The sequence below is a fragment of the Dipodomys merriami genome, unplaced genomic scaffold (assembly GCF_024711535.1).
Source record: "Dipodomys merriami isolate MVZ:Mamm:240054 unplaced genomic scaffold, mDipMer1.0.p SCAF_72, whole genome shotgun sequence".
NCBI classification, from domain to species: Eukaryota; Metazoa; Chordata; class Mammalia; order Rodentia; family Heteromyidae; genus Dipodomys; species Dipodomys merriami.
Genome location: NW_027206313.1, coordinates 859,034 through 883,296, shown reverse-complemented (window position 1 = coordinate 883,296; position 24,263 = coordinate 859,034). Strand labels below are relative to the sequence as shown.

Below are 24,263 nucleotides of genomic sequence, written 5' to 3'. Positions count from 1 at the left end.
CCTGGTAACTGGCAGGACAGGAATCTCTAAAACACAATCCAGGAAAACTCGTGGTTTCCAATGGACAAATGACCTGAAAAGTCACTTAGTAAAGTGAATTATACAGACACATGAGGTCATAGTAAAGTCATATTGTAAGGATGCTCTTCTCTAAGTGGATCATGTCTCTGTCCCTTCTTTGTGCCCTCTGAGTGTATATGGAAGCATCTGTCTGTCTGCTGCCTCTATCCATGTATATCTGCCCCCCAGTATCTATGACTGTACTTTTCCCTTCATATATGCCTTTATTTTTTCAGAGTCTCATAGACACCTTTTTTCCTGTATATTCCTCTTTTGTTTCTGACTATAACTATAGTAGGTCTATGGCCATAATGGGAAACAGAGTTAATAAAAAAGCCTCCTAATTCCTACTCTAGAAATCATCCATTTATTACTTTGGGAAACAATATTATTTTTCCTATTCAGGAAATTAATATAAGGCAGGAGGTGTAGCTCAGAGACAGCGTGCTTCTATAGTGCACATGAGGTCCTGAGATCAATACCCAGTAGCGTGCACACACACACACACACACACACACACACACACACACACACACACACACACACGAAAGAGAGAGAGAGAGAGAGAGGAAGAAGAAAAGCACTTCCAAGAAATCTAACAAAAGAGGAAACGCATAGATTATTCTGGCTTTGCTGACTCTGTTTCTTGCATACCTTCTAAATTGGAACTTCTGAGACACTTCATGTGCATAGGTAAGTTTGTAATTTCTGAGATTCTTCTACTGTATACAAACAGCACCCCCTGCTGGCAGTCCTAAATAGAGATCTCTGTTGCCTAGGCCAACCCTCTGCGATTTTCTGCGTGGCCCGCTGTGGAGACCTGCTTGGAGAACCAGGCCCCATGGTTAGCATCCCAGGCTCTGCTACCAGTTGTGGGACTTTGACCAAACACTAGCAAAATGCAAGGCCTCAAGTTCAAGAGAAGAAAGAAAGAAAGAAAGAAAGAAAGAAAGAAAGAAAGAAAGAAAGAAAGAAAGAAAGAAAGAAAGAAAGAAAGAAAGAAAGAAAGAAAGAAAGAAAGAAAGAAAGAAAGAAAGAAAGAAAGAAAGAAAGAAAGAAAGAAAGAGAAAGAAAGAAAGAAAGAAAGAAAGAAAGGAAGGAAGGAAGGAAGGAAGGAAGGAAGGAAGGAAGGAAGGAAGAAGAGAGGGAAGAAAGAAGAGAGGGAAGAAAGAAGAGAGGGAAGAGAGAGGGGGAGGGAGGGAGCAAGGGAGCGAGGGAGCAAGGGAGCGAGGGAGCAAGGGAGCAAGGGAGCAAGGGAGCAAGGGAGCAAGGGAGGAAGGGACACATAGGAAGAAATGAAGAAAGGAGGGAGGAAGAGAAGGATGGAGGGAGGCCCAAAGACACTCAGCCCTGCCAAAGGTGTAGAATCAATGCATAAATCAGATGCATTCCTGTATACTAGTAACAAACTGTCCATAAAAGAAAAACTATCATGCTTTTGTCTATTGGGGAATGCTAAAACAAGATATCTTGGACTGGGAAACTTTTAAACAACGGACATGTATTGCCCAAACCTAGAGGCTGGGAATTCCAAGATCAAAAGGCCAGCAGATTCCAAGTGTGTTGAGGGCCAGTTTTTCTAATTTCTAATTTTGCTAATGCCTTCCCTTCACCCTCAGGCAGGAGCAGCGAAGCCCCTCGGCCATTAATCATTGACAAGGACTCTACCCTCATGTTCTAGTCACCCATCCAGGGCTCGCTCCACATAAACCAACTAACATTAATGAAATACAGAAACGATAAAACATAGAGGGATAGAACACTTCTCATTGCTCTTGGTAGTGTTTTTCTTTTCTTCTTTGGCCATAACAAGAAAAAAAAAGTACAGGCAGAAAATGAAGAGATAGACAAATGAGAATTATCAGACTGAAAAGTGTGGATATGGCCAGGAAGACAATAGTGTGAGCCACAACTCGACTTCTGGGTTTTTGGTGGTTAATTGGAGATAAGAGTCCATGGGCTGGCTTTGAACTGCAAACTTCAAATCTCAGCCTCCTGAGTAGCTAGGATTACAGGCGTGAGTCACCAACACCAGACAACCTTTGATACTTTTGCAAAGGAAAATAATAGTACCTTACTAAAAAAAAAAAAAGATTGCATAATAAGCTGTGGGTTCACCACTTCTTTGGCATGGTGATACAATCCCCTAAACCGAGCATTCAGGACACTGAGGCTGGAGCGTTTCTGGTGCTCCACGCTATTACACAGTCAGAGCTTGACTCAAAATAATTAAATATTTTTTTAAAGAGAGAAAAGAAAAAGACCTTAAAGCCTTATGATCTTGGGGCTCACACTCAATAGTCAAGGAGTGGACTTTCTAGTCAAACCTCTGACCCACATTCTTCACTTACATTACCTGCCCGGTAGGCAGGTGTCCGCGGCCTTCTGACTTCTGCTACTGAAACTGTTCAGTAAACCATGCTGGGAAAGGACGCTAAACACAAAGCTGAAGATGTTCTAGTGTGGCTTCCGTGTTCTGAGTAGAGAAAATAAAAATGAACACTATGTAACGTATGCTTACCGCTACCACTGCCCTAATGGCTCTTCCACTCTTCTTGTGTGAGGATATCTCACACCTGTAATCCTAGCTACACAGGGAGCTGAGACCTGAAGCTGAAGGATCACAGCTCAACATCAGCCGGGCAGGAAAGTCTGAGAGACTCAATAACCAGCAAAAAGCAGAGGTGGAGGCATGGGTGTGTGTGTGTGTGTGTGTGTGTGTGTGTGTGTGTGTGTGTGTGTGTGTGTGTGTGTGTGTGTGTGTGTGTGTGTGTGTGTGTGTGTGTGTGTGTGTGTGTGTGTGTGTGTGTGTGTGTGTGTGTGTGTGTGTTGCTTTCTCAAATACATTTTCCATCTCCTCTGTGTGTGTGTGTGTGTGTGTGTGTGTGTGTGTGTGTTGCTTTCTCAAATACATTTTCCATCTCCTCTGAATTCCTTATAAATCCTGAAGTTTAAACCTCATACTTCAGGCATTAGAAAACACCAGTCACGAAAGAATTTGACCTAATTATTATGCTGTCTTCTTTAGAGAAACGGAAGAGTCCGGGCTTTGAAGCTGTCTAAAGGTCGGGGGCTGTCACTGATATCGCTGTGGTTTTGCACCCTCTAAAGGCAGAGAGGACAACAGCACTGCTCACCCTGGCTTTAGTCTCAGGCTTTGCTTGAAAGCTGCTTCCAAGGGAGGAGAAAGGGGAAGAAGTCCCTAGGTCTGTCCAATCCAAAAGCTGAGTTCTAACACGCGTTTCAGCCCTCCCCGGAGATCAGGGAAGTACCAAGCTCACGTTGATTCACAGCGTTTTTTCCTTGGGGAAACTACTCCCGGCTGTCATCCGAATAACAGAATAAGCAGAACAAACGGCTTTAGTTTTAAACAGACAGCACTTTGGCCAAAGTCAATATTCTGCTTAGAGAATTTGGTCCATTTTTTAAAACGACAAATATTACCTTCTTTCGCTCTTCGGCTTTGGGAAATAGCTCAAGTGTCTACAGTATACTAACAAGGTAAGTGTCCTGGGCTTTTTACTTTCCAGGGAAAATGTTTCCAGTCACTGCTTCTACAGAGTCTGCGCGTTCTTGAAGCATTGATTCCCTAAGCCAGTGATTTGAGGCCTCTTGGTTATCAGGAATGCCACAGAGCTAACAAGCAAGTGAAAGTTGTAGAGAAACAAAGTTAATCTGTGGAAGAAGTATTCAGAAAGAAGAGTAACAGAGCAGGGTCCCTCCGTGGTCCTCGATCCACTCTGCTCTACAAAGAAACAGACGTAACAGGTAGGAGAGGGGAGCTCAAAATACTACTCCACAGGTGCCAGGTCAGAAAACACCACCATAAGCTGCAGAAATGGGGTGATAAGAAAAGTTACCTGATCAGATTCCAACCGTGTAGAACTCATCACTGATTACATTAGGAGGAATAGGGGATTTGGGTTTCAGAATTTTTTGTTTTTCCTTTTGGGTGTTTTTTTTTAAAGGGGGAACACAGAAATAGAAGGGGAAAGGGTGGACAAATGCAGTCTCAGTATCCAGTATGTGGAAAATGAAGTCGGCAACTTGTAGACAGAGACAGAAGGGTTCCACAAGGGGAAAGCAAAGGACAGTATGCATGACATTATCCAAAAAGGATTGAACTCACTACCTGGTTTATGAAATGAGGTCATTATTGTTAATAGTAACAATACAATTATAGTTTTTCAAACAGGCAAGAACAAATTTAGATAAATACTATGTTTGGCTTTTCAGCTTTGAGAAAATATTGAGGTTTAACTATCTGCTGTCTGCTAGCACCTGTGTCTCTCCATATCTCCAAAGTTACCGCTAGCTGGCCAGGTATAGGGTGGTATTTTGCTATTGTACAAAGTCCAGCTCAGTAAACCAGATCACCATTCTGTAAATGGACCAAGTACAAGCGATCTTTAAGGAGGAAAGTATTGTATGTTTCCTAAAATACTTCACAACTGACATAGGACGTATAGCTCCCAATTCCTCACCTTTCAGAAAAACTGCATCACCTCCATCTTTGCATTCATGTGGGCTTTTTGTTGTTGTTGTTGTTTAGGTTTGGGGGGGACTAGATTTGCAGACAGAAAAACCATTTTTAAGATAGAAAGAAAATACTGTAATCCACTGTCTTACAAATGTAGAAACAGTAGATAGAGAAAACAAACACTCTGTCCACGGTTACAGGCTAGCGGCAGAGAAAGAATTTGAATTCCAGTTTCTCACTTTCTACTTGCTCAGGACCTTCCCTTACTTGATTTAGGCATGTTTTGAAATGGCTGCCCCTGCTCAGAAATGTGCAGTTTGTAGATATGAACTTCATTTTAAAGTGTAGATTTTGCCAAACTGTGGTGGCTCACACCTGTAATCCGAGGCTGAGATCGGAGGATCGAGGTACACAGCGAGCCTGGGCAGGAGAGGCCATGAGACACTTATCTCCAATAAATTACTCAGAAAAAGCCGCAAGTGGTACCGTGCTCAAGTGGTAGAGCACTAGCCTTGAACAAAAGAGGTCTTTTGTCAGTCTTTTCAGAGAGACATTTTTTCCAGCCACTTATCCCTGTTTATCGTCTGGGCCTTCGATGTCTGTAGGACCTCGTCCACATCTGCCCTGTGTATCTGATTGGTGCTGGTCATTATTCCTGGTGACTCCACCAAATCGACAGGAAGTATTTGCCTACTTGCTTCCAACCTTGTTGGGAAAGCTTATCTATATGAGCTGCTTTTTTAAGGTGACGGGAGGGAAGGAGGGAGAAAAGTTGGGGCCATAGGAAGTAAATACAGAGTAATACCTCGACATCTGTGCTTAATATGCAATATGCTTAATACACAGTCCTGTGGGAGTCTTTTTTATTTCAAAAACGAACCTATCTAATGGTGTTTCAGTAGCTTTCTCAGGGTGATATGACTAGTCAGTAGTGGAGAGGAAGTTGGAACCCACCTCTGCTGCCGCCGCTAACACCCTCTCTCCTTGCCCCAGGGCAAGCCTCTCAAATGCACTAAGAGCTTAAGGGGGAACGGTCTGAGTTCTCCACAGGAGAGGAGCCAGTCTTACTAGGGCAGTCCCAGGAAGTCCCTCTGGTCCGCACTCAAGTCCATGAGATGCCCAGATTCAGCTGGCTCTGAAAGGCTGGAGATCTCAGAAGTGCCCAGCTCCCAGTAGTCGGTAAACCACTTTCCTTCCTGGTGCTTCTGACCGTGTTAGCAGGCAAGACGCAAAACCACCAAGACAATTCCGACCACCTCCCCAAAATGCGTAGCCGCAAACCCAGGCTCAGGTTAAAAAAAGGGTTTGAATAACAGCATTCCCGGGACGCCCGGGCTCTCAGAACAACAGCATGTGCACACCCTGGCTTCCAAGTCTGAGACACACACGTGCTAAGGCACAGCCCAGCTACCACTAGCAGCCCAAGCTTCCATGGGAAGACCATGCTGTGTGCGCCACTGATGGGCCCTGTGGGCTCCATGTGTATTTGTTCTCTTAGTTCCCTAGGGCCAATGCCACTATAAGTGACAATGACTACAAAACTCACACAGGGGGGTTTATAACTTGATCCTGCCCCCCCCCCAAATACCACAGGGTCAAATGTAACACCAGAGGAGTCAGATAGTTTAAAAGCAACTACGTGGATGTCCCAACTACCGTATTCGTGTTTCGGGAATGGCCAGGGGGTTGCAGGAAAGCAGCATGGGCGGTGAAGGCCTCTTGCCACAGCACCAGCACCAGGTGGACCTGACTTACTGCCGCCAAATGACACACCTTCTGGTCAGGGCAAAAGCTAGGCTGAGGTCTGTGGAAGTCTGAAGCGTAAAATGAAAACAAGTCTAGTTCTCTGCTTGAATAGATAAAATGCTTTAGTGAATTCCCCTCCCTACCCCATGTTACAAACCAGTAAAAGTCCAGCAAGCAGCAAACAATCCAGGAGAACACTTAAGAAAGAACCTATGCATGCTTATTATATAGACTATGCTTATAAGCAGATAATAACAAAGAAACATCCTAATTGGGGAAATTGACAGGAATGAACGATTTACAAAAGAAGACATACCACTAGCCAAGAAGCAAAAGAAAATCTTTTTTTTTTTTTTTATTGTGAACATACTTTACAGAGGGGTTACAATTACATGGGCAAAATAATGAGTACATTTCCTATCAAGCATTGTAGCCTCCTCCTTTGTTTACTATTCACATCCCTTCCCAGCCTCCCCCTCCCCCCCCCCCCCCCCCGCTTCCCCACAAGAAAATCTTTTTGATACCGAAGCAATTGGATTTCAGAGCCTGTTTTGTTGTTGTTGTTGTTTGTTTTTTGGTCAGTTGTGGGACTTGAACTCTGGGCCTGGGTGGTGTCCCTCAACTCTTCAGCTTAAGGCTAGTTAGTGCTCTACCACTCGAGCCACAGCACCACTTCTGGTTTTCAGAAGGTTAACTGGAGATAAGAATCTCATGGACTTTCTTGCCGAGGTTGTCTTTGAACCTCAATCCTCAGATCTCAGCCTCCTGAGTAGCTAGGATTACAGGTGTGAGCCACTGGCATCCAGCCAGAGCCTGTATTTTTTTAAGCAAAACATAATTCTACTTCCTCTCAAAGATGAAAGAAAAATGTTTTTCCCGCGACAGTGGCTGGGTCTTGTTCCGAGGTTTCACTTCTAACGTGGTCATACAAGGAAGCTGTGTCTGACCTTCTTCCTGCAGAGGAGAGCATGGCCAAGCGAGTGGCGGTGATCGGGGCAGGCGTGAGTGGCCTGTCCTCCATCAAGTGCTGCCTGGACGAGGCCCTGGAGCCCACCTGCTTTGAACGAAGCAGTGACTTCGGGGGACTGTGGAAGTTTACTGTGCGTGCCCCTGCCCGCCTCCCCTCCCCCCTCTCCCCCCGCCCCTCCCCCCTCCCTCCCCCCCCCCGCCCCCAGCTCTCACTCATACTCTGCCCTTGGGTTTGAATCCGCTCGAGACTCTGTGGTTGTCAAGGAGAGTATGTGGGGTGCATCTGACCAAGGAGGAGAATAGACAAGGAAGGGCATGATCCTCGGTGTGGAAAAGAAAGGAAGAGAGAGCTATAGCTGATAAATAACTGTATGCAAGTTGATAATGATGTCTGGAGCATGAACATTTAAAAAAAAAATCAGTAGACTGTCAAGTAAGCTGGACTGCCTCCGTGAATTAAGCAGATTGAATTCTAGAGAAGGGAGAAGGTGGCATCCGTTGAGTTCCAACTCCCCTCCATCATCATTGTTTGGGGTTGGAAGAGAACAGGCTCTCGACAGGATTCCATACCTCCGCAGACCCGGTGTATCAGTGGGGTGGGGGAGGAGCTTCACACCATCAGAATAGAAAGAACCCAGGAAGTAACGAATCTTCCTTACAAGGAGCACCTGCAGCCAAGTGTGGAGGAGCTACCGGGGTTCCAGGGGCTCAGGGACCTGCTCCGGTGGTGGCATGTTAGATGCCAGAAGACAGAATCTAGACAGACCCAAAGATCAAGTGTACTTGGGAAAAGAAAAAGGCAACATCTACTTAACTGTTATAAGTCAGGGAAGTGTTTGTGGAAGAGATAGTGTTTGTTGCAATCCTAAGTAAAGGCAAAGAAGGCAGAATAAGCCTTCCTGTGTATCATCAGGAGTGGTCAGAGCCTCCACCTTTTCTGTTATGTCATAAGCTGAATGAAGCCACCAAATGTCCAGGTGGGAAAAAAAGCTACTCTGGTTTGTGTAGCTTCTGGTATTTAACAATATAGTTGGTGTATTTTTTCTTATTTTTTAAAAAAATAATACTGGAATGAAGGAAGGAAAATGCAAATTAAATATGATAACAATGCCTGTAGGTCAGCACTATTAAAGTTTTGATGTAACTTTTCCAGTCATACGCACTTTTTCTAAAATGGCAATATTATCTATCATTCGGTCAACATGTACCTCTTCAAGGGCCCAATGGCACAAAAGACAGACAGGGACCCTGCCCTCATTTCCAGTCCCACTCTGCAGTGTGATAAAGTCCGTGGTAGAGGTTATTGCTCTGGGGCCATGACAGCTCCCACATGCAAATCTGTGGGTGAGGGAAGACTTCTTAGGGAAAAATGGCTGCTGAGAGAGAAATGGAGATTCGTTTCAACCACAAGAAATCCATTAGCTTTAGTGTTGAGCTTTTTGTTTCTGAGTGCTGGAGGTCAAGACCTGGAGACAAGTTCAAGTATATGGGAGAAGATAGAAGCTACCAGGGCATAAGGATTCTTCCCTGCAGACCAAGACAGGATGGAAAGAGACAAGGCTACAAGAGCATAGAGTTGTGAAGAGGGTTTGTTTCTAAAATGGAAGTTTTGGGGGGTGAGGTGCTAAGGAGAAGGAACCAATTAGACAGATTGACTGAAAACAGAGAGAGAGAGTAGTGAGGAAAAGCTGGCGAAGGCTTCTCCAAGGCATGGAGGAAGATGTCCAGAGTCGGAGAGGCATGAGTGCCGGCGACGAGGGAAAATTCCACAGGCAGCCAGCACCAGCTCAGGGACCTGCATCCAGGGAGCCATTCAGGGAGGCTGCTAGTCTTGGGGAGCCCTTTAAAATTTACTCAGCGTCTTTGTGCTCTGGAGAAGATATTGCACTTCATTATCCCAATCCTGCTCATAGTGTCTCAGCACCAAAGTATGGAAGCCACTGCTGAGTTTCCTGTACTTAAGATTACACGAGAGCCCTGTTCAGCTAAGCTGGCTTGACCGACTGACTGAGATCTCTGTTCTCTCCTCCTGTCCCCTGCATTCCCTCATACAAACTATGCCCTGCCACAGGAAGATTCCAAAGATGGGATGACCAAGGTCTACAAGTCGGTAATGACAAACATTTGCAAGGAGATGTCATGTTACAGTGACTTCCCTTTCCAAGAAGATTACCCCAATTTCATGAACCAAGAGAAATTTTGGAACTATCTCCAAGAAGTGGTTGAGCATTTTGGCCTCCTGAAATACATTCGTTTTAAGGTGAGGTGCGTTGGTGATGGGAAGTCAGTGGATGGGGGCCAGCCTACCAGCACCCTAACGGAAACAGCCTGGGTTAAGCACAACTCCCTGGGTTTTTATCTAGATGAATAACACAGACCATATTCTCCTCACTTACCCTGGCTGCTCAAATCAATCCTTTTACGGAAACCAATCACTAAATTACTACTGAACTCCTCTAAATAGCCAAGTCTCCTTTTGAATGAAATTAAGAATCCACTTTGTTTCATGAAACCCATTTTGTTTGTGAAATAACTACAAGTCTGAACCACAGAAATTATAAAGGGAGAGAGGTCATTTTTCTAAAATTTTTCAATAAATCAGGAATCCTAACACATGATTTTGCCACAAATAAAAATTGACTGCTTCTGGGCACCGGTGGCTCACACCTGTAATCCCAGCTACTCAGGTGGCTGAGAGATCTGAGGATGGCAGTTCAAAGCCAGCCCAGGCAGGAAAGTTCCCTGAGACTCTATCTCCAATAAACTACTCAGAAAAATCCAGACGTGGCACTGTGGCTCAAGTGGTAGAGTGCTAGCCTTGAGCACAGAGAGACTTAGCAACAGAGCCCAAGTCCTGAGTTCAAGTCCCAGGACCAGCAAAATAGTAATAATAATAATAATAATAATAATAGTAATAATAATAATAATAAATTGACTGCTTTAATCCTTCCAATGAAATGATTCTGATAGCTGGCCCCTGATCTAAGTTTGTGTGACTTACTTAACTTCCTGAGAACAAATTGGCCCAGTCTTTACAGGACCTGTGCTAGAACTTGGTTTACTTAAAGAACAGACTTGGGTTCTGGCACAGCCATACCGGGCTTCTGGGCTTGGTAGAGGATGAGTGAGTGAGTGAGTGTCTTCTGCTCGCAGACCACAGTGTGCAGCATCACCAAACGCCCAGACTTCTCTGAAACTGGTCAGTGGGATGTTGTCACAGAGACGGAGGGCAGGCAGGACCAAGCTGTCTTTGATGCCATCATGGTTTGCACTGGATACTTCCTGAATCCCAATTTGCCTTTGGAGTCATTTCCTGGTGAGTCCACCTCAACCTGACACCATGAATAATTCTTTTCAGTTCTTCTAGAAGAAGAAGAAAATACTGCTTTCTAATTAGGACCCCTTCCTCATGATTTGACAGCTTGATGATCACTCTGGAGAATAATATGCACAAAATTATATTGAAATTGCAAAGAATGCTGTGGGTGCTAGATATTGCTATGATTAGTTATTACTATTAGTGTTATGGTCTTCACTTGATAATACAGAGCTGCTTCAAGTTCAAGGATCATAATCATAAGCTCTATCATAAAAGCAAAAAAGCAGGCTTTGATTTTCAGGCTCACATGATAGGTCATTTGAAACAAGACTATAATTCAAGAATGCAAAGAAAGTGATAAGGAAACACACTAGAAAATGCACATGAAAGTGACTAAATCCACTCTTCAAAAGAGCAACCACAATAGTAATCAATTACACTTCCTCCTAGAACAGGGCTTCTCAAAAAGGAGTTTTAGAACTCCCTTCTGGAAATGCTTCTAACTTCAACGTTCTTTTTCTTTCTTTCTTTTCAATATCAGAGTTTGAATTCAGTGTCTCCTGCTTAAGCCACCTGCTGGTCCCAACATTCTTTTTAAGATCTTCATGACCAGAAAAATCTCCATTTTTTAGGAGATTATTTGGAAAGCTAGTATTTATCTAAATTCAGGTGTGCAAAATGAAACTAGTCGAATAAGGATTACTAAAATTCAGAAAAGTTACCCTCATGTCTCTCACTCTCTCTCTCTCTCTAGTAACCTTAAAAACAATTGAGTGATTCAAGTTTTGAACTCTATTTTAGCAATTGAAAAAAGACTAATAAGAAGAACTGTGAATAATAAAAGTTGGGATCCTTGGCATGAAAATAAAATATAGGGCTGGGAAGGTGGCTCAGTGGTAGAGCTCTTGCCTTGCATGCCTGAGGCCCTGGGTTCGATTCCTCAGCACCACATAAGCAGAAAAAGTTGGAAGTGGTGCTGTGGCTCAAGTGGTAGAGCGCTAGCCTTGAGCTGAAGAGCTGAGGGTCAGCGCCCAGGCCCAGAGTTCAGGCCCCATGACCAGACCCCAAAAAAAAAAAAAAAAAAAGAAATATAAAGCTGATTAAAGCGAATCACAAGTAAACAGAATCTCCTGTTTTAAAATGTATTTAGCAATCGAGGAGGAGTTTAATCCATAATTTCCTAGGAAGCAGTGCTGTGAATGGCAGTAAGGCTTCAGCTTGGTGCTGTTCTGGGAGTCCCAGCCCTTCTTATAGCCATGTTTCTGCAGCGCAATGTGTCACATGTGCAAACAGACCACTGGTTAGTCTTATCGCCTAGTCAGTTGCCACATTGTGCAAAGTCCTTTTTTCTTTCTTTCTAGTAGTCTTTGCTTATAATTTTGCTATGTAGTATAGCTAGTCAGTAAGTATTTCTTAATAAGCTCATGACTTCATGGCTGAATGGTAGAAGAATGATATAATCCAGGGGAAAGTGAACCTTCCAGGGCACTGCCTCACCGCAGTGCGGCCTCGGCTAGGTCTCTGGGCCGCTGGCTTCCCTGTTTTTCCCTCGCCTCTCCTCTCCCAGGCAGGCAATCACTGCGTTCACCACCGGTGTTTTCTCTGTCACCTCTCAAAACTCCCACTGTTACCACCAAACAAAGTAAAAGAAGCACAAAGTATCTGTAACATGAGTCTACAAGAATAATTATTTACAAAACAATCTGGCACCAACTTTCTTATGGAAAATATTAGTGGAATTAAAATTCAATTTGCCAATGTATCATATCCACAAAACACCATCCAAAATGTATTACTTTATGTGCTTCTTGGTGTTTTGAAGCAGCGCCTTGCTACGTGTACCTCAGGCTGGTCTCAAAATTATCATGCTGCCTGAGTCTCCTCAGTGCCGGGATTACAGGTATGGTATGCACCGCCACACCAGCTCAAAATGTATTTATTTTTAATTGACATGAAGTTGTACTACTTATGGGGTGCCAGGTGATGTTTTGATGCATGTATCGATTATGTAATGTTCAATCAGGATACACAAATCTATTTCCTGAAACTTTTTGTCAGTTCTTTGTGTTAAAGTACTCAATGGCCTTTCTTCTAGCTTTTCTGAAATATAAAGTACATTACTGCTATCTGCGGTCAACTCCTGTGCTTAAGAATATCTGTAGTTATTTCTCTTATCTGGCAAGATCCACCTTTCCTCAAGCCTCCTGCATGATCTCCTCGGTTCTAGTAAACACTGTTCTACTCCCAGATTCTAAGATCAGCTCTTTTAGATTCCACATACAAATTCTACTAAATGGTGTTGGTCTTTTTGTGCCTGGCTTACTTCAAGAGACATAAGGACCCCTCTTCCATCTGTGTTTCCTCAAATAACAAGAGTTCATCATCTTTTTTGGCTGAATAGTATTCCACTGCGTGTGTGTCTATACCATATTTTCTTTATTCACTTATCAATCAACAAACATTTAGATTGTTTATGTTTGTCAGCTCCTGTGAGTAGTGCTGTAGTAAAACATGGGAGTGTCCGTGTCTCTTCAACATATTGACTTCATTTCCTTTGGATACACGCCCAGTAGTGTGATTGCTGGATCAAATGGTAGATCTATTTTTAAATTTCCGAGAAACCTCCATACTGCTTTAAATAATTTCTACACAAATTCCAACAGTGTGTAAGGGCTCTGCTCTCTCCACATCCTCTCTAGAACCAGGATTTCTTTTAATTTTGAATTTTTTAAAAAAGTAATAGTCATCCTAACTGCAGCAAAATATTTCACTGTGGTCTGAGATGCATTTCTATGAGGATTAGTAATTTTAAGCATCTTTTATGTATCTATTAGCCAGTTCATTACCATGTCTTCACTGGAGAGAGGTCTGTTTAGGTGTGTTGCCATTTTTTAAAAAATAACCAGACTTCTTTATTTTTTTATTTGTCTATCGAGTTTCTTATATATCCTGAATGTTAGCTACTGATCAGATGTGTAATTTGCAACTATTTCCTGCTATTCCACAGACTGCTTTGTAATTTGATGCAATCCCGTTGACTTGTTACTTGTGCTTTTGGGATCTATCCAAAACAACTTCATCTATGTTTCTTCCAATAGTTTCATAGTTTCAGTTCCTACATTAAATTCCTTAATTGATTCTGAGTTGTTTTGCACAGGGTAAGTTTCATTCTGGCTTTATTCTTCTGCATGTGAATATCAATTTTCCTAGAACAAAGCATTGATGAGATGTGTGTTTCTCACACTGTAACTATGCAGGTCTACAGCTAGATTCTGTTGTGTTCCACTGGTTTTCATCTGGGTTTTTTAATAACGATGTTATGCTGTTTTGATGACTGGTCATCTTTGTCGTATATTTGGACGTCTACTCCTGTGATTGCTCCCACCTGTTTTTTTTAACCTTAAGATTACTTTGACTCTTTTAGGACTGCTGTTGTTCCATACACGTTTTAGGAGTTTTTCCCCCTAGTTCTGTGAACAATGTCATTGGCATTTTGATAGGGAGTGTATATAAGATACGCAGGTTGCTGTAGTGTGGATATTTTAACCACATTGTATGCAGTACTGAGGCTTGGATTTGGGACCTTACATTTGCTAGGCGGACAGGCATTCTGTCATGTGCAGCACGGCCCAGCCTTTTAACTCTATTTATTCAAGAAGGTTCTTTCCTTATGCCTACCTGGATTATGATCCTCCTGGGATGACAGGCACATGCTACCCTGCACAGTGTGTGTGTGTGCGCGCGCGCAGTGTGTGTGTGTGTGCAGTGTGTGTATGTGTGTGCACAGTGTGTGTGTGTGTGTGTGTGTGTGTGTGTGTGTGTGTGTGCGCGCGCACGCTGCTCCTGGGGCTGGAACTCAGGGCCTGGGCACTCGCTGTCCCTGAGCTTTTTCACTCAAGACTTTTGCTCCACCACTTAAGCCACAACTTCACCTTCACCTTCATTGGAGATAAGAGCCTCCTGGACGTCCCTGCCCAGACTGGCTTCAAACGGAGATCCTCAGATCTCAGCCTCCTGGGTAGCGAGGATCACAGGTGAGCACCACCAGCTCCCAGCTCCCTGCTGTTTATTAATCAGAATGAGGTCTTGTAAGCCTTTGCTGGGCTATTCTAGAACGCTCGCCAAGCCCCAGGAAAGAGAAGCACCTCGTGCTGCTTGTATATACTCCTTCCAGAAGGAAAGGCCGCCATATTTCCAGGATGTCCCTTTTCTGCAGGACAGTTGGTGCATTGGAGGAGGCTTCAGACTGGTCTTTTCTTCCTCCCCAGGAATCCGTGACTTCAAAGGACAGATCCTACACAGTCAGGAGTACAGGACCCCGGACGCCTTTCGGGGCAAACGTGTCTTACTGATGGGTCTTGGCAACACTGGAGGGGACCTGGCGGTGGAGCTCAGCCGAACGGCAGCCCAGGTACACCACTCCTGAGGAGGTCTGGCCACCCCTGCCCATCCCCTGATTGCTCAGTGACACTGAAAGCTCCCTAGAAAGACTCAGGGCCGCTCCTAAGTCTCTGGACTACTTAAAAGGCCACACCTTACAGAAGCATCTCCAAAAAGCAACCAGGGGAAATCATGTGAATGCCAAATGACACCACAGATTTCAGGACAAGGCCAGATGTCCCACAAAGGGCAATTTCCCCTTCCTCCCCCCCTCTCCTTCCCTTCCCTTCCATCCCTCCCTCTTCTCCTCCTCCTCCTTCCCCTTCCTCTTCCCACCTCTTCCTTCCCCTTCCTCTCTCCCTCCCCTTCCCTCTCTCTCCCTTCCTCCTCTCTCTTCCTCTCCCCCTTCCCCTCCCTCTCCCTCTCTCCCCCACTCACCTCTCCTAAGCCAACCTCAAATTCATGCATTTCTTGTCCAGGCCTCACCAGTCCTAGAATTAGGTGTTAGCTACAGCATACACTCTTTGCAATTCTGGAAAATACCCTGTGTAAGAATAGAAAAGGGAAGTTGTTTCCCAATTGTCTCAAAGTGTTGTCTTAGAAATCGGATTTGCACTTATTTAAGGACAAAATAATCCCTAATGCGCCAAGTATATATGATTTTAGAAAAGGCTAAATATAGACTCACCAATTAAAATTTATCTATTCCATTTTAGCATAAACTGTAGGAAAGCAGTTAGATCTACAAAGAATGCATTTATATTTCATTCAGTTAAACCTGTCCTTCTGAGCCTTCACTTGAAATTCTGTATTACAAATGAACGATTGTTCACTTACACATATTAAATTCTATTCTTCTAATCCTATAAATGCAAAGAACACTCTTAACGCATCTCCATCAGGTGACACGCCTCTTTAGAACAGTGCCAAGTACAGGAACACACAGTCCCTATGTCCATCTAGGCACAAATTCACCATTCGCTGTTCTGAGGCGGAACTCCGTTAGCCTTTGAAACACGTGAACACATCCTGGAGACAAATGGCGGGCAGGCCTGCTCCTCTCCCGACTTCCTTCTCAGGTGCTCCTCAGCACGACAACCGGCACGTGGGTCATCAGCCGCATCTCAGACTGGGGTTACCCGAGAAGTATGGCCACTACGAGGTGGCAGTCCTTCATCAAGAAAACGATGCCTGCGTCGCTCCTCAGCTGGATGCAGGAGAGAAAGATGAATAGAAGACTTAACCATGAAGATTATGGATTAAGTATTGCAGAAGGGTAATTTCTGTTCATTGCTTGCTCGGTTGGTTGGTTGATTTGCACTGCTGGAGGCGGAAGCCACGATCTCGCGCAAGGTACACAAGTACTCCTCCAGTGAGCTACACCCTCAGCCCTACTTATGTTCTTCAGGTTTTTCTTCTGTGTTAATTGTACATATCAATGAGGTTCCACACATGCATGTAGCATCATTTTTCCTATGCCTAGTCCCTCCTATACTCTTCCTAATCTCTGATAGTCACTACTTCCTTTCAGCCTCACGTCTGAGAGAGAACACGCAGTACTTGCCTTTCTGTGTCTAGCTTGGCTTACCCAATGTCCTCCAAGTCCATCCATCTTGCTTCACAAGATTTCATTCTTCTTGATAGCTGAATAATACTCCACCATGTATATATATACCACGTTTTCTTTATCCAGTTATCCGTTGATAGGCACCCAAGTTAATTCTCTATGCTAGCTACTGTGACTAGTACTTCCATAAACATGGCCAGGCTAATTTCATATCCTTTGGCTATAGTCTCAGAAGTAGGATAAATGGATTAAATGGTAGATCTATTCATTTTTTTTTTCCTTTTCTCGTTTTGATGGTGCTGGGGTTTGAACTCAGGGCCTCATGCTTGCTAGGATGGTGGGATATTGCTGAACCACACCTCCGGTCTGCTTTTTTTCTGATGATAGGTCTCACCTCCCACCCAGGCATGCGCCTGACCGTCAGTCCACCTTCCCTTCCGTGGAGACAGTCTCTGCCCAGACTGACTCAGAACTACAAGCGTCCCATACTCAGCCTCCCGTGTGGCTTGAGATGGCTGGGGTGACTTCTGCATAGAGATATGGGATGAGAACTTTTCTGTCCAGGTTGGCCTTGAACCACTCCCTTCCCATTCTCAGGCTCAATTAGCTAGGATTATAGCTGTGAGCCACCACACCTGGCTTTTTCTCAGTTTTGTTTTGTTTTCAAGGAGACTATACTGTTTTCCATAATGGCTGTGCTATATCAGTGATTTGTTCCTTTTTCTCCATTACCTCTGCCAGCATTTTTATTGCTTTCTTGTAATAGCCAAGCTAACAGGGGTAAGATGGTATCTCACTGTGGTTTTGATTTTTCATTTCTCAGGGGGTATTCTGACATCAGTATTTCTCATTCTACAGTTTTAAGAATTCAAAATGTCTCATAACTATGGCATTGCCTTTTTTTTGGTGGGGGGATGGGGGGGGTGGTTCAGTCATGGGAGTTGAACTCAAGGCTTGGGCACTGTCCCTGAGCTCCTTTGCTTAAGACTATTGCTCTACCATTTTGAGCCACAGCTCCATATCAGGGCTTTGAGGTAAGAGTCTCACAGGGATTTTTCTTCCTGGGCTGGCTTCGAACTCTGATCCTTAGATCTTAGCCTCCTGAATAGCTAGGATTACAGGTATGAGCCATCGGCACCCAACTGGACATTGGCACTCTTTATGCTGTTACAAACATATCCCTGAGACAGTGTCCATTAAGTTCCACAGCAGCTCTTGATATGGAAGCATTCTCTGTGCACTAACAAAAGTAGTAAGAGAAAGGATGATAGCTACCCTCTCCAGTTTGAAATTTCAAGTATTTAAATTGGCTGTGAACTCTCAGAACTGCACACACACAAACACACACACACACACACACACACACACACACACACACACACACACACCCTCTCCAGTTTGAAATTTCAAGTATTTAAATTGGCTGTGAACTCTCAGAACTGCACACACACAAACACACACACACACACACACACACACACACACACACACACACACACACACACACACACACACCCTCTCCAGTTTGAAATTTCAAGTATTTAAATTGGCTGTGAACTCTCAGAACTGCACACACACAAACACACACACACACACACACACACACACACACACACACACACACACACACACACACACACACACAAAGACCACGTCGGCAGCTCTGCTGTGTGTAGACGCCACTCCTTTTTTTTTTTTTTTCCAGGGATCAGGGTACACTCAGAAGACAAAGGTCCCTAGCTCCTCTCCCACTAGTTACTTTTTACGAAACTAGTGCTGACTAAAGAAGTTTCTTCTCTAACACAAAGCAGGCATCATTCTGGTAGAAAAGTAACCCTGAGCTAAAATAATAAATAACTGTCTACCCTAACTGAGTGATTAAATATATGAATATATAGTAGAGATCTTTGAAATTATATATTTTAATACCTCTCTGTATAGAGTCACATATGGGCCAGAAAAAGAAAAGTTTTGAATTGCATGAAACGTCATTAGATGTAGTTTATTATGCTTTATTCATTAACAAACTATATTTCAAATTATTAAAAATACCAAAAGATTTCTTGTCAATTTTATAGACAATGTTTGATATGATAGGTAGAATGAGGTATTCAAAACAACTTTACTTAACAGTCTATCTAGATTCATGCTTTTGTTTTTAGTCAAATAGTTTCTTGCAAATTTTCTCTTGGTTTAATGTCATTCCTGAGAGCCTGGGTGAAAGAAAACCGTTTGATCCCAGATCGTTTATTATGTGCTTTTGCTTGACAGGAAGGAAGGAAGGAGAAGAGAAGAATGGGAAAAGCACGGAAGGGAGGGAGTGAGGGAGGAAGGAAGGGAGGAAGGAAGGGAGGGAGGGAGGGAGGAAGTGAGGGAGAAAGGAAGGGAGGAGGGAGGGAGGGAGTGACGGAGGGAGGAAGGAAGGAATTCCAGGAGACAGATAACTGTAGATAGAGTCAGGAAAAGTGTAGGCTTAGTTATTTTCCACATGTCTTCTACTGAAAGTAAGGAATCAAAACAAGTTCTGAACATACAGTCATGGAGACAGCCTTGAATTCAATGCAGGTCAATTCACTTCCTTGGGTTGGCAGATAATTTCCTTCAACTGACTGGATAAATCGTTTGCTGGAGGGTCTCAAAGATATAAGTACAGTGAATATTTTTTCTCTTGTGTCTAAGAAAAACTCCGAAATTTATTGTGAATGATGAGCTTCCAGCCTGCCTCCTCTGTGGGACAGTCACTATGAAAACCAGCGTGAAGGATTTTACAGAAACCTCTGTTGTCTTTGAAGATGGGACAGTGGAAGCCAACATCGATGCTGTGATCTTCACTACTGGATACATATGTTCTTTCCCCTTTTTTGAAGAACCTCTGAGGAGCCTTTGCACAAAGAGGGCCTTCTTATACAAGCAAGTCTTTCCCTCAGACCTGGAGAGAGCCACGCTCGCCATCATTGGCCATATCAGCCTTAGTGGGTCCATCCTAGCAGGCACAGAGCTGCAGGCCCGGTGGGCTACAAGAGTGTTCAAAGGTATCGTTGCGCTGTCTAAAGCCAAACATGGTCAACTGAATCTTAAAATCAGTGTACTGTTTACAGTACACTGTCACAGAGATTTTGCCCGGTGTATGTGAGGCCCGGGGCTCCATTGCCGGCTTGCCACTTAGCATCAGCTACAACCAAACAGCTATGAGCTAAGATAATAGGAAGTCTTAAAAGAACATAACAAGCAATTAATTGTATATGTATGAAGTATCACAATGGGCATACTATGTCATTCCACCTGAGTGGAAAAGATTTGACTGTGAATGAGATAAATTTAGACAACAGGGTGTAATCAATTTTTCTAGATCTTTTTCTGCTCTAGTCCAGTCTAATTACTTGTTAGTCTTTTCATCAATGATCAGAAATAGAATTTTATACTGCTTGCAAAGAAAGATAGTATTCATACTATGAATAAAAACTAAGAGAGACTCACCTTTAAGACAGGCTCATGGAAGACCGAGCCAGTGGCTCACACGTACAATCCCAGGCAGCAGACAGAGATCAGGAAGGCCATGCTTCAAGGCCAGTCCAGGCAAAAAGTTAATGGGGCTCTGTCTTAACCAATAGCTGGGCATAGTAGCACGCACCTCTCATCACAGGTATGTAGAAGGTTAAGATCTGGAAGACTGCAGCTCTAGTGCAGCCCAGGCAAGAATCACTCAGGAGAACCCCTCCCGCCAGACACACAGGATACAGTAGCGCAGGCCTGTCGGGTACAAATGAGGACTGCTGCCCAGGCTGGCCTGAGCTGATAACACATGCATGCATACACATACATGCATGCATGTATGCATACATGCATGTATGTATGCATACATGCATACATACACATACATGTATGCATGCATGCGTACATACATACACATGCATGCATGCATGCATGGATACAAAAAAAACAGCAAAAAAAGACTGGAGATGCAGCTCACATCATGCCTAGGAAGCATAAAGCCCTGAGATCAATCCCCAAGGCCACCAAATACATAAATGTACGTGACATCAAAGCACTTTAGACCCTGGAAGCAATGCTGTTACCGCACTCACGTGTCATAACCCAGGAGCACAGAGGCCAGAGATTGCTGGAGTCATGGCTGGTGGAATTCAACCCCAGCTGTGAAACTCACTCCCTTTGTGAGGGCTTCTTTACATCTCAGCCCTGGTCTCCCATTTTAAAAAAATGAGCATAACAAACCCTTTGTCTCTAGGATTTTTTTTAAATAAATAATGTCTGAAAGAGAATTAGCAGAGTATTTGACAGACAGTACAAGCATTCAGCACCATTGCTCTCAGGCATTGTCATTCCTATCTTCTATTCGAAAGCAGGGTAAGGTTTAGATTAGAACATGCTTTAAAGATCCACAGTTATATTGTGTCTCAATATAAGCAGCACTCACGCTTCAGCCAAGCAGCTCTCTTTACTGCATGAAATCAATTCCCAATCATTTATAAGCAGTACCTAGCACAGTATGAATGGGTGCAGACAGCTATTCCAGTGTGACTGTAACAGTTACTGACCGTATTTAAAACCTTATGTCCTCCGAAGTTGGCCAACATGTTAATTGAGTCAGGGAGGGGAAAGGAATTGCTTAGGAAATCATTATTTTATTTAGAGGAGGGGGAAAATCCTGGTCCTTCATTAAATTATTACAACTGTGTGCTCTTAAAGGCCAATTAACACACTATCCAATTATATTAGAGCCTTTAGTATTGTAGGGTTTTTTTTTAAGTATTTTCTAATGAGGTTGAAGATACTTATTAGGATAGTAAAGCTGATACAGACAGAACTCTACTAGACAGATCCCATCATCCAAGTTGCCGTGGCCCTCCCCACAGAGCTTCAGAGAGCCAGGCAGGAAAGCGCCAGGGCTGACTAGGTTTTCACAGATCAATCAACGCAAGGCCTGCAGAAAGTTCAGCTCAGCACTGCGCTAGGTCAGTAACTGCTGGACAGCAAACCTACACCCAGGGTTGGCACGGGGCGCCTGGCAGATGCCGTCCTGCCCAGAATGGGAGGGTGGACAGGCTGGACTGGGGCCCCTTAAGGGGGCCGGGGGGATGGAGTGACATTAGAAATGCAAAGGAGAGGGGGGGGGCAAGAACACAAGGTATCAGCCTGGGATTTCAGACTCTGGGCAGCCTGACAACTGCCGAGAATGGCCGGAGCCCAGAGCCCAGGCTGCCAGGACAACAGCGGGCAGGGAATTCAGAATGAGTAGGAGCAGAGGCGAGGGCCTGAGGGTCTCAGCTGGAGGCTGAGAACCAGAGTCCTCACAGCCATTCCAGTGGACACACCTCTGTGCCAGGGGCTGAGACTCCCCACGGAGCGAAGCTGGGCCAGGCCCAGGCAGTTTCTCAAGTTTCCACTTAAGCTGCTGCTAATGGTCACAAGACACATCCGGATAATACTGTATGTGAACAAGAAAAAATAGGCTGTGTGGTGAGGGAGGGAGGGAAGGAAAGAGGGAGCGAGGGAGGTGGGGAGAGAGGGGGGGACACAGGAACTGAGGTCGGACACAAAAGGTGCAAGCTGAGTCCTAGGCCATCACAACTCCCTGGTGAACTGAGTTAGGAGAGAAACTGTACTTACGCACGTGGATTTCATTCTTGGCTCTGGCTTTCACGTGCTCTGAGGGTGGGGCAGTTGGAGACTAGAAATGAGAGGAAAACAAGCTTAATTTATTTATTTATATAAAAAGCCACTAGGTTTGACTTAAATGTTGCTTCTGATTTTTCTCATAGGCCTCTGCAAGCTACCTCCACCCCAGACATTAATGGCTGAGGCCAGGAAAAAGGAGCAGCTCATTAAGAGGTACAAACTACCACTGGTGATAGGGGAAGCCCAGCAATCAGTTCCGTTGAAAGAACCCCACCACAATCAGGGACTCTCAGTGTAGATGCTATGAAGCATTCTAAAGATGCAGAAATAACTGCACTGTGCATCAGAGGGAGATATTTTTAGCTCCAACTCTGCCTCCAACTAAACATGTGGCCCCAGACACACGGGGGTGGGGGGGGGGGGTACCAGGTGTGCAGAGAGAGACTCGAGAGCCCGGTCCTTTCTAGAGCAGCCATCTTCACTTCGCCTCCAGAAACTGACTCTGCCCTGCCGGCTTATCATTGCTCAGGCTGGAATGTCTTGTGTATTTCATGTTGTATTTATTTATGTGCTTATTTATGTATGTAATGACACTGGGACATCATGAACATATACCAACAGAAGTATTCATAAATAAAGGTTTCCCACACACACTATGGTCACGTTAAGGTCAAGTTCAATCCTTGGATCCACATATAGTCCTCTCAATCCACAACTGATATCAACAACAAAAAAAATACATGTCCATCCATACATGTGAGGCTCTTTGGTCCTGTTTATTCATCATCGATTCTGTCATTTGGACTAACCAAATTCCTATCAAACTCAGGAAGGCCTCTCTTCAAAATACCTCCATTTAGCCCATCTTTCAACAAATTTCCGCTAAAGATACCCTTGGTATATAAGCTTCTTTTACTTTGTCTTTCCAACAGAGAAAAACACATGCCCAAAACAGTTTTCTTTTGAAAAGGGAGTAACAAAAGAGTAAGAGGAGGCGTGGGTCTTGGAACTTGAGAAACAACGGGCATAGAAAAATTAATGAAATGCCGCCATCTTTATTTCTTCACAGGGCTGTGATTAAAGATCCCACTCCAAGAATGACCGACTACATTTATTACATGGATGAAATTGCCACATGCCTTGGCTCGAAACCCAACATCCCGTTTTTGTTCCTCACGGATCCCAGACTCGCCTGGGAAGTTTTCTTTGGACCATGTACCCCTTATCAATACCGCCTAATGGGCCCTGGGAAATGGAATGGAGCCAGAAAGGCCATCCTGACCCAGTGGGACAGGACCCTGAAACCTTTAAAAACGCGAATCATCCCCCGCTCCCCCAAGCCCCGTTACTTAATAGCTTGGGGAGCACCTGTCCTCGTTGCCTCTCTTCTACTTATCTATAAATCCTCACTCTTCCTTAAATTGGTGCCAAGCAAACTGTATGATAAAATCTCCCCTCACCTAGTGCTGCTGTGCTCTGGGTACATCCCCTGAAATCTATGCGGTGTTGGAAGTGGGGAGCCTTTAACAGGAGGTGTCTGGGTCCTGGGAGTCCGGTCCTCACAGACGGACCAAATGCTGGATTCCTTATCACAAGCAGATTGTTGTAAAACTGACCTGCTCTGCTTTGGTCCCCTCCTGATGTATTTACTTGTCCTTCCTTTCCACTCTGTACAAAGCTCTCACCACCATGCCCTTCGATTGTGAAAAACGAATAAACTTTCCTTGCAGACTGCTTACCTCTTCCACCGTGATACTCACTGGACGCCATGCTGAAAATACGCTAAACGACTTGGGGGCAGGAGGGTGGGAAGGGGGAAAACTGGGAGAAAATGAGTGAGCAGGGTGACACTGTTCAGAAAGAGGGGTATCACTACCTGGCTTAGGTAACTGTCACCCCTCTGTACGTCAGCTTTACAATAATTTTAAAACGCCCGTCTCATGCGCTCTGCAATAGCAATGAGAATAGAGCCGGACGCCTGGTGTCCGGAATCCGGTCAGTATGCGGGTGGCACCAACTCATGGCCACTTTATCTCCCAGTATCAGGTGTACTCCTTTGTTTCCCATCCTAACTACCAAGTTCAGAACCAGTCTTTTTTGTCAGA

The 24,263-nt window shown here is 44.3% G+C and overlaps 1 protein-coding gene across 1 annotated transcript; it reads left to right on the top strand.

Annotated features, from left to right (window-relative positions):
- Nucleotides 1-3,223: 3,223 nt before the first annotated feature.
- On the top strand, nt 3,224-23,896 carry LOC138818164 (dimethylaniline monooxygenase [N-oxide-forming] 4-like). Its single transcript, XM_070009103.1, has 9 exons — nt 3,224-3,561; nt 7,247-7,386; nt 9,327-9,515; nt 10,409-10,571; nt 14,843-14,985; nt 16,034-16,230; nt 19,201-19,553; nt 22,302-22,371; nt 23,228-23,896. Exons 2-9 carry the CDS (start codon nt 7,255-7,257, stop codon nt 23,649-23,651), a joined length of 1,671 nt encoding a protein of 556 aa, XP_069865204.1. The 5' UTR covers nt 3,224-3,561; nt 7,247-7,254; the 3' UTR covers nt 23,652-23,896.
- The last annotated feature ends 367 nt before the right edge of the window (nt 23,897-24,263 follow it).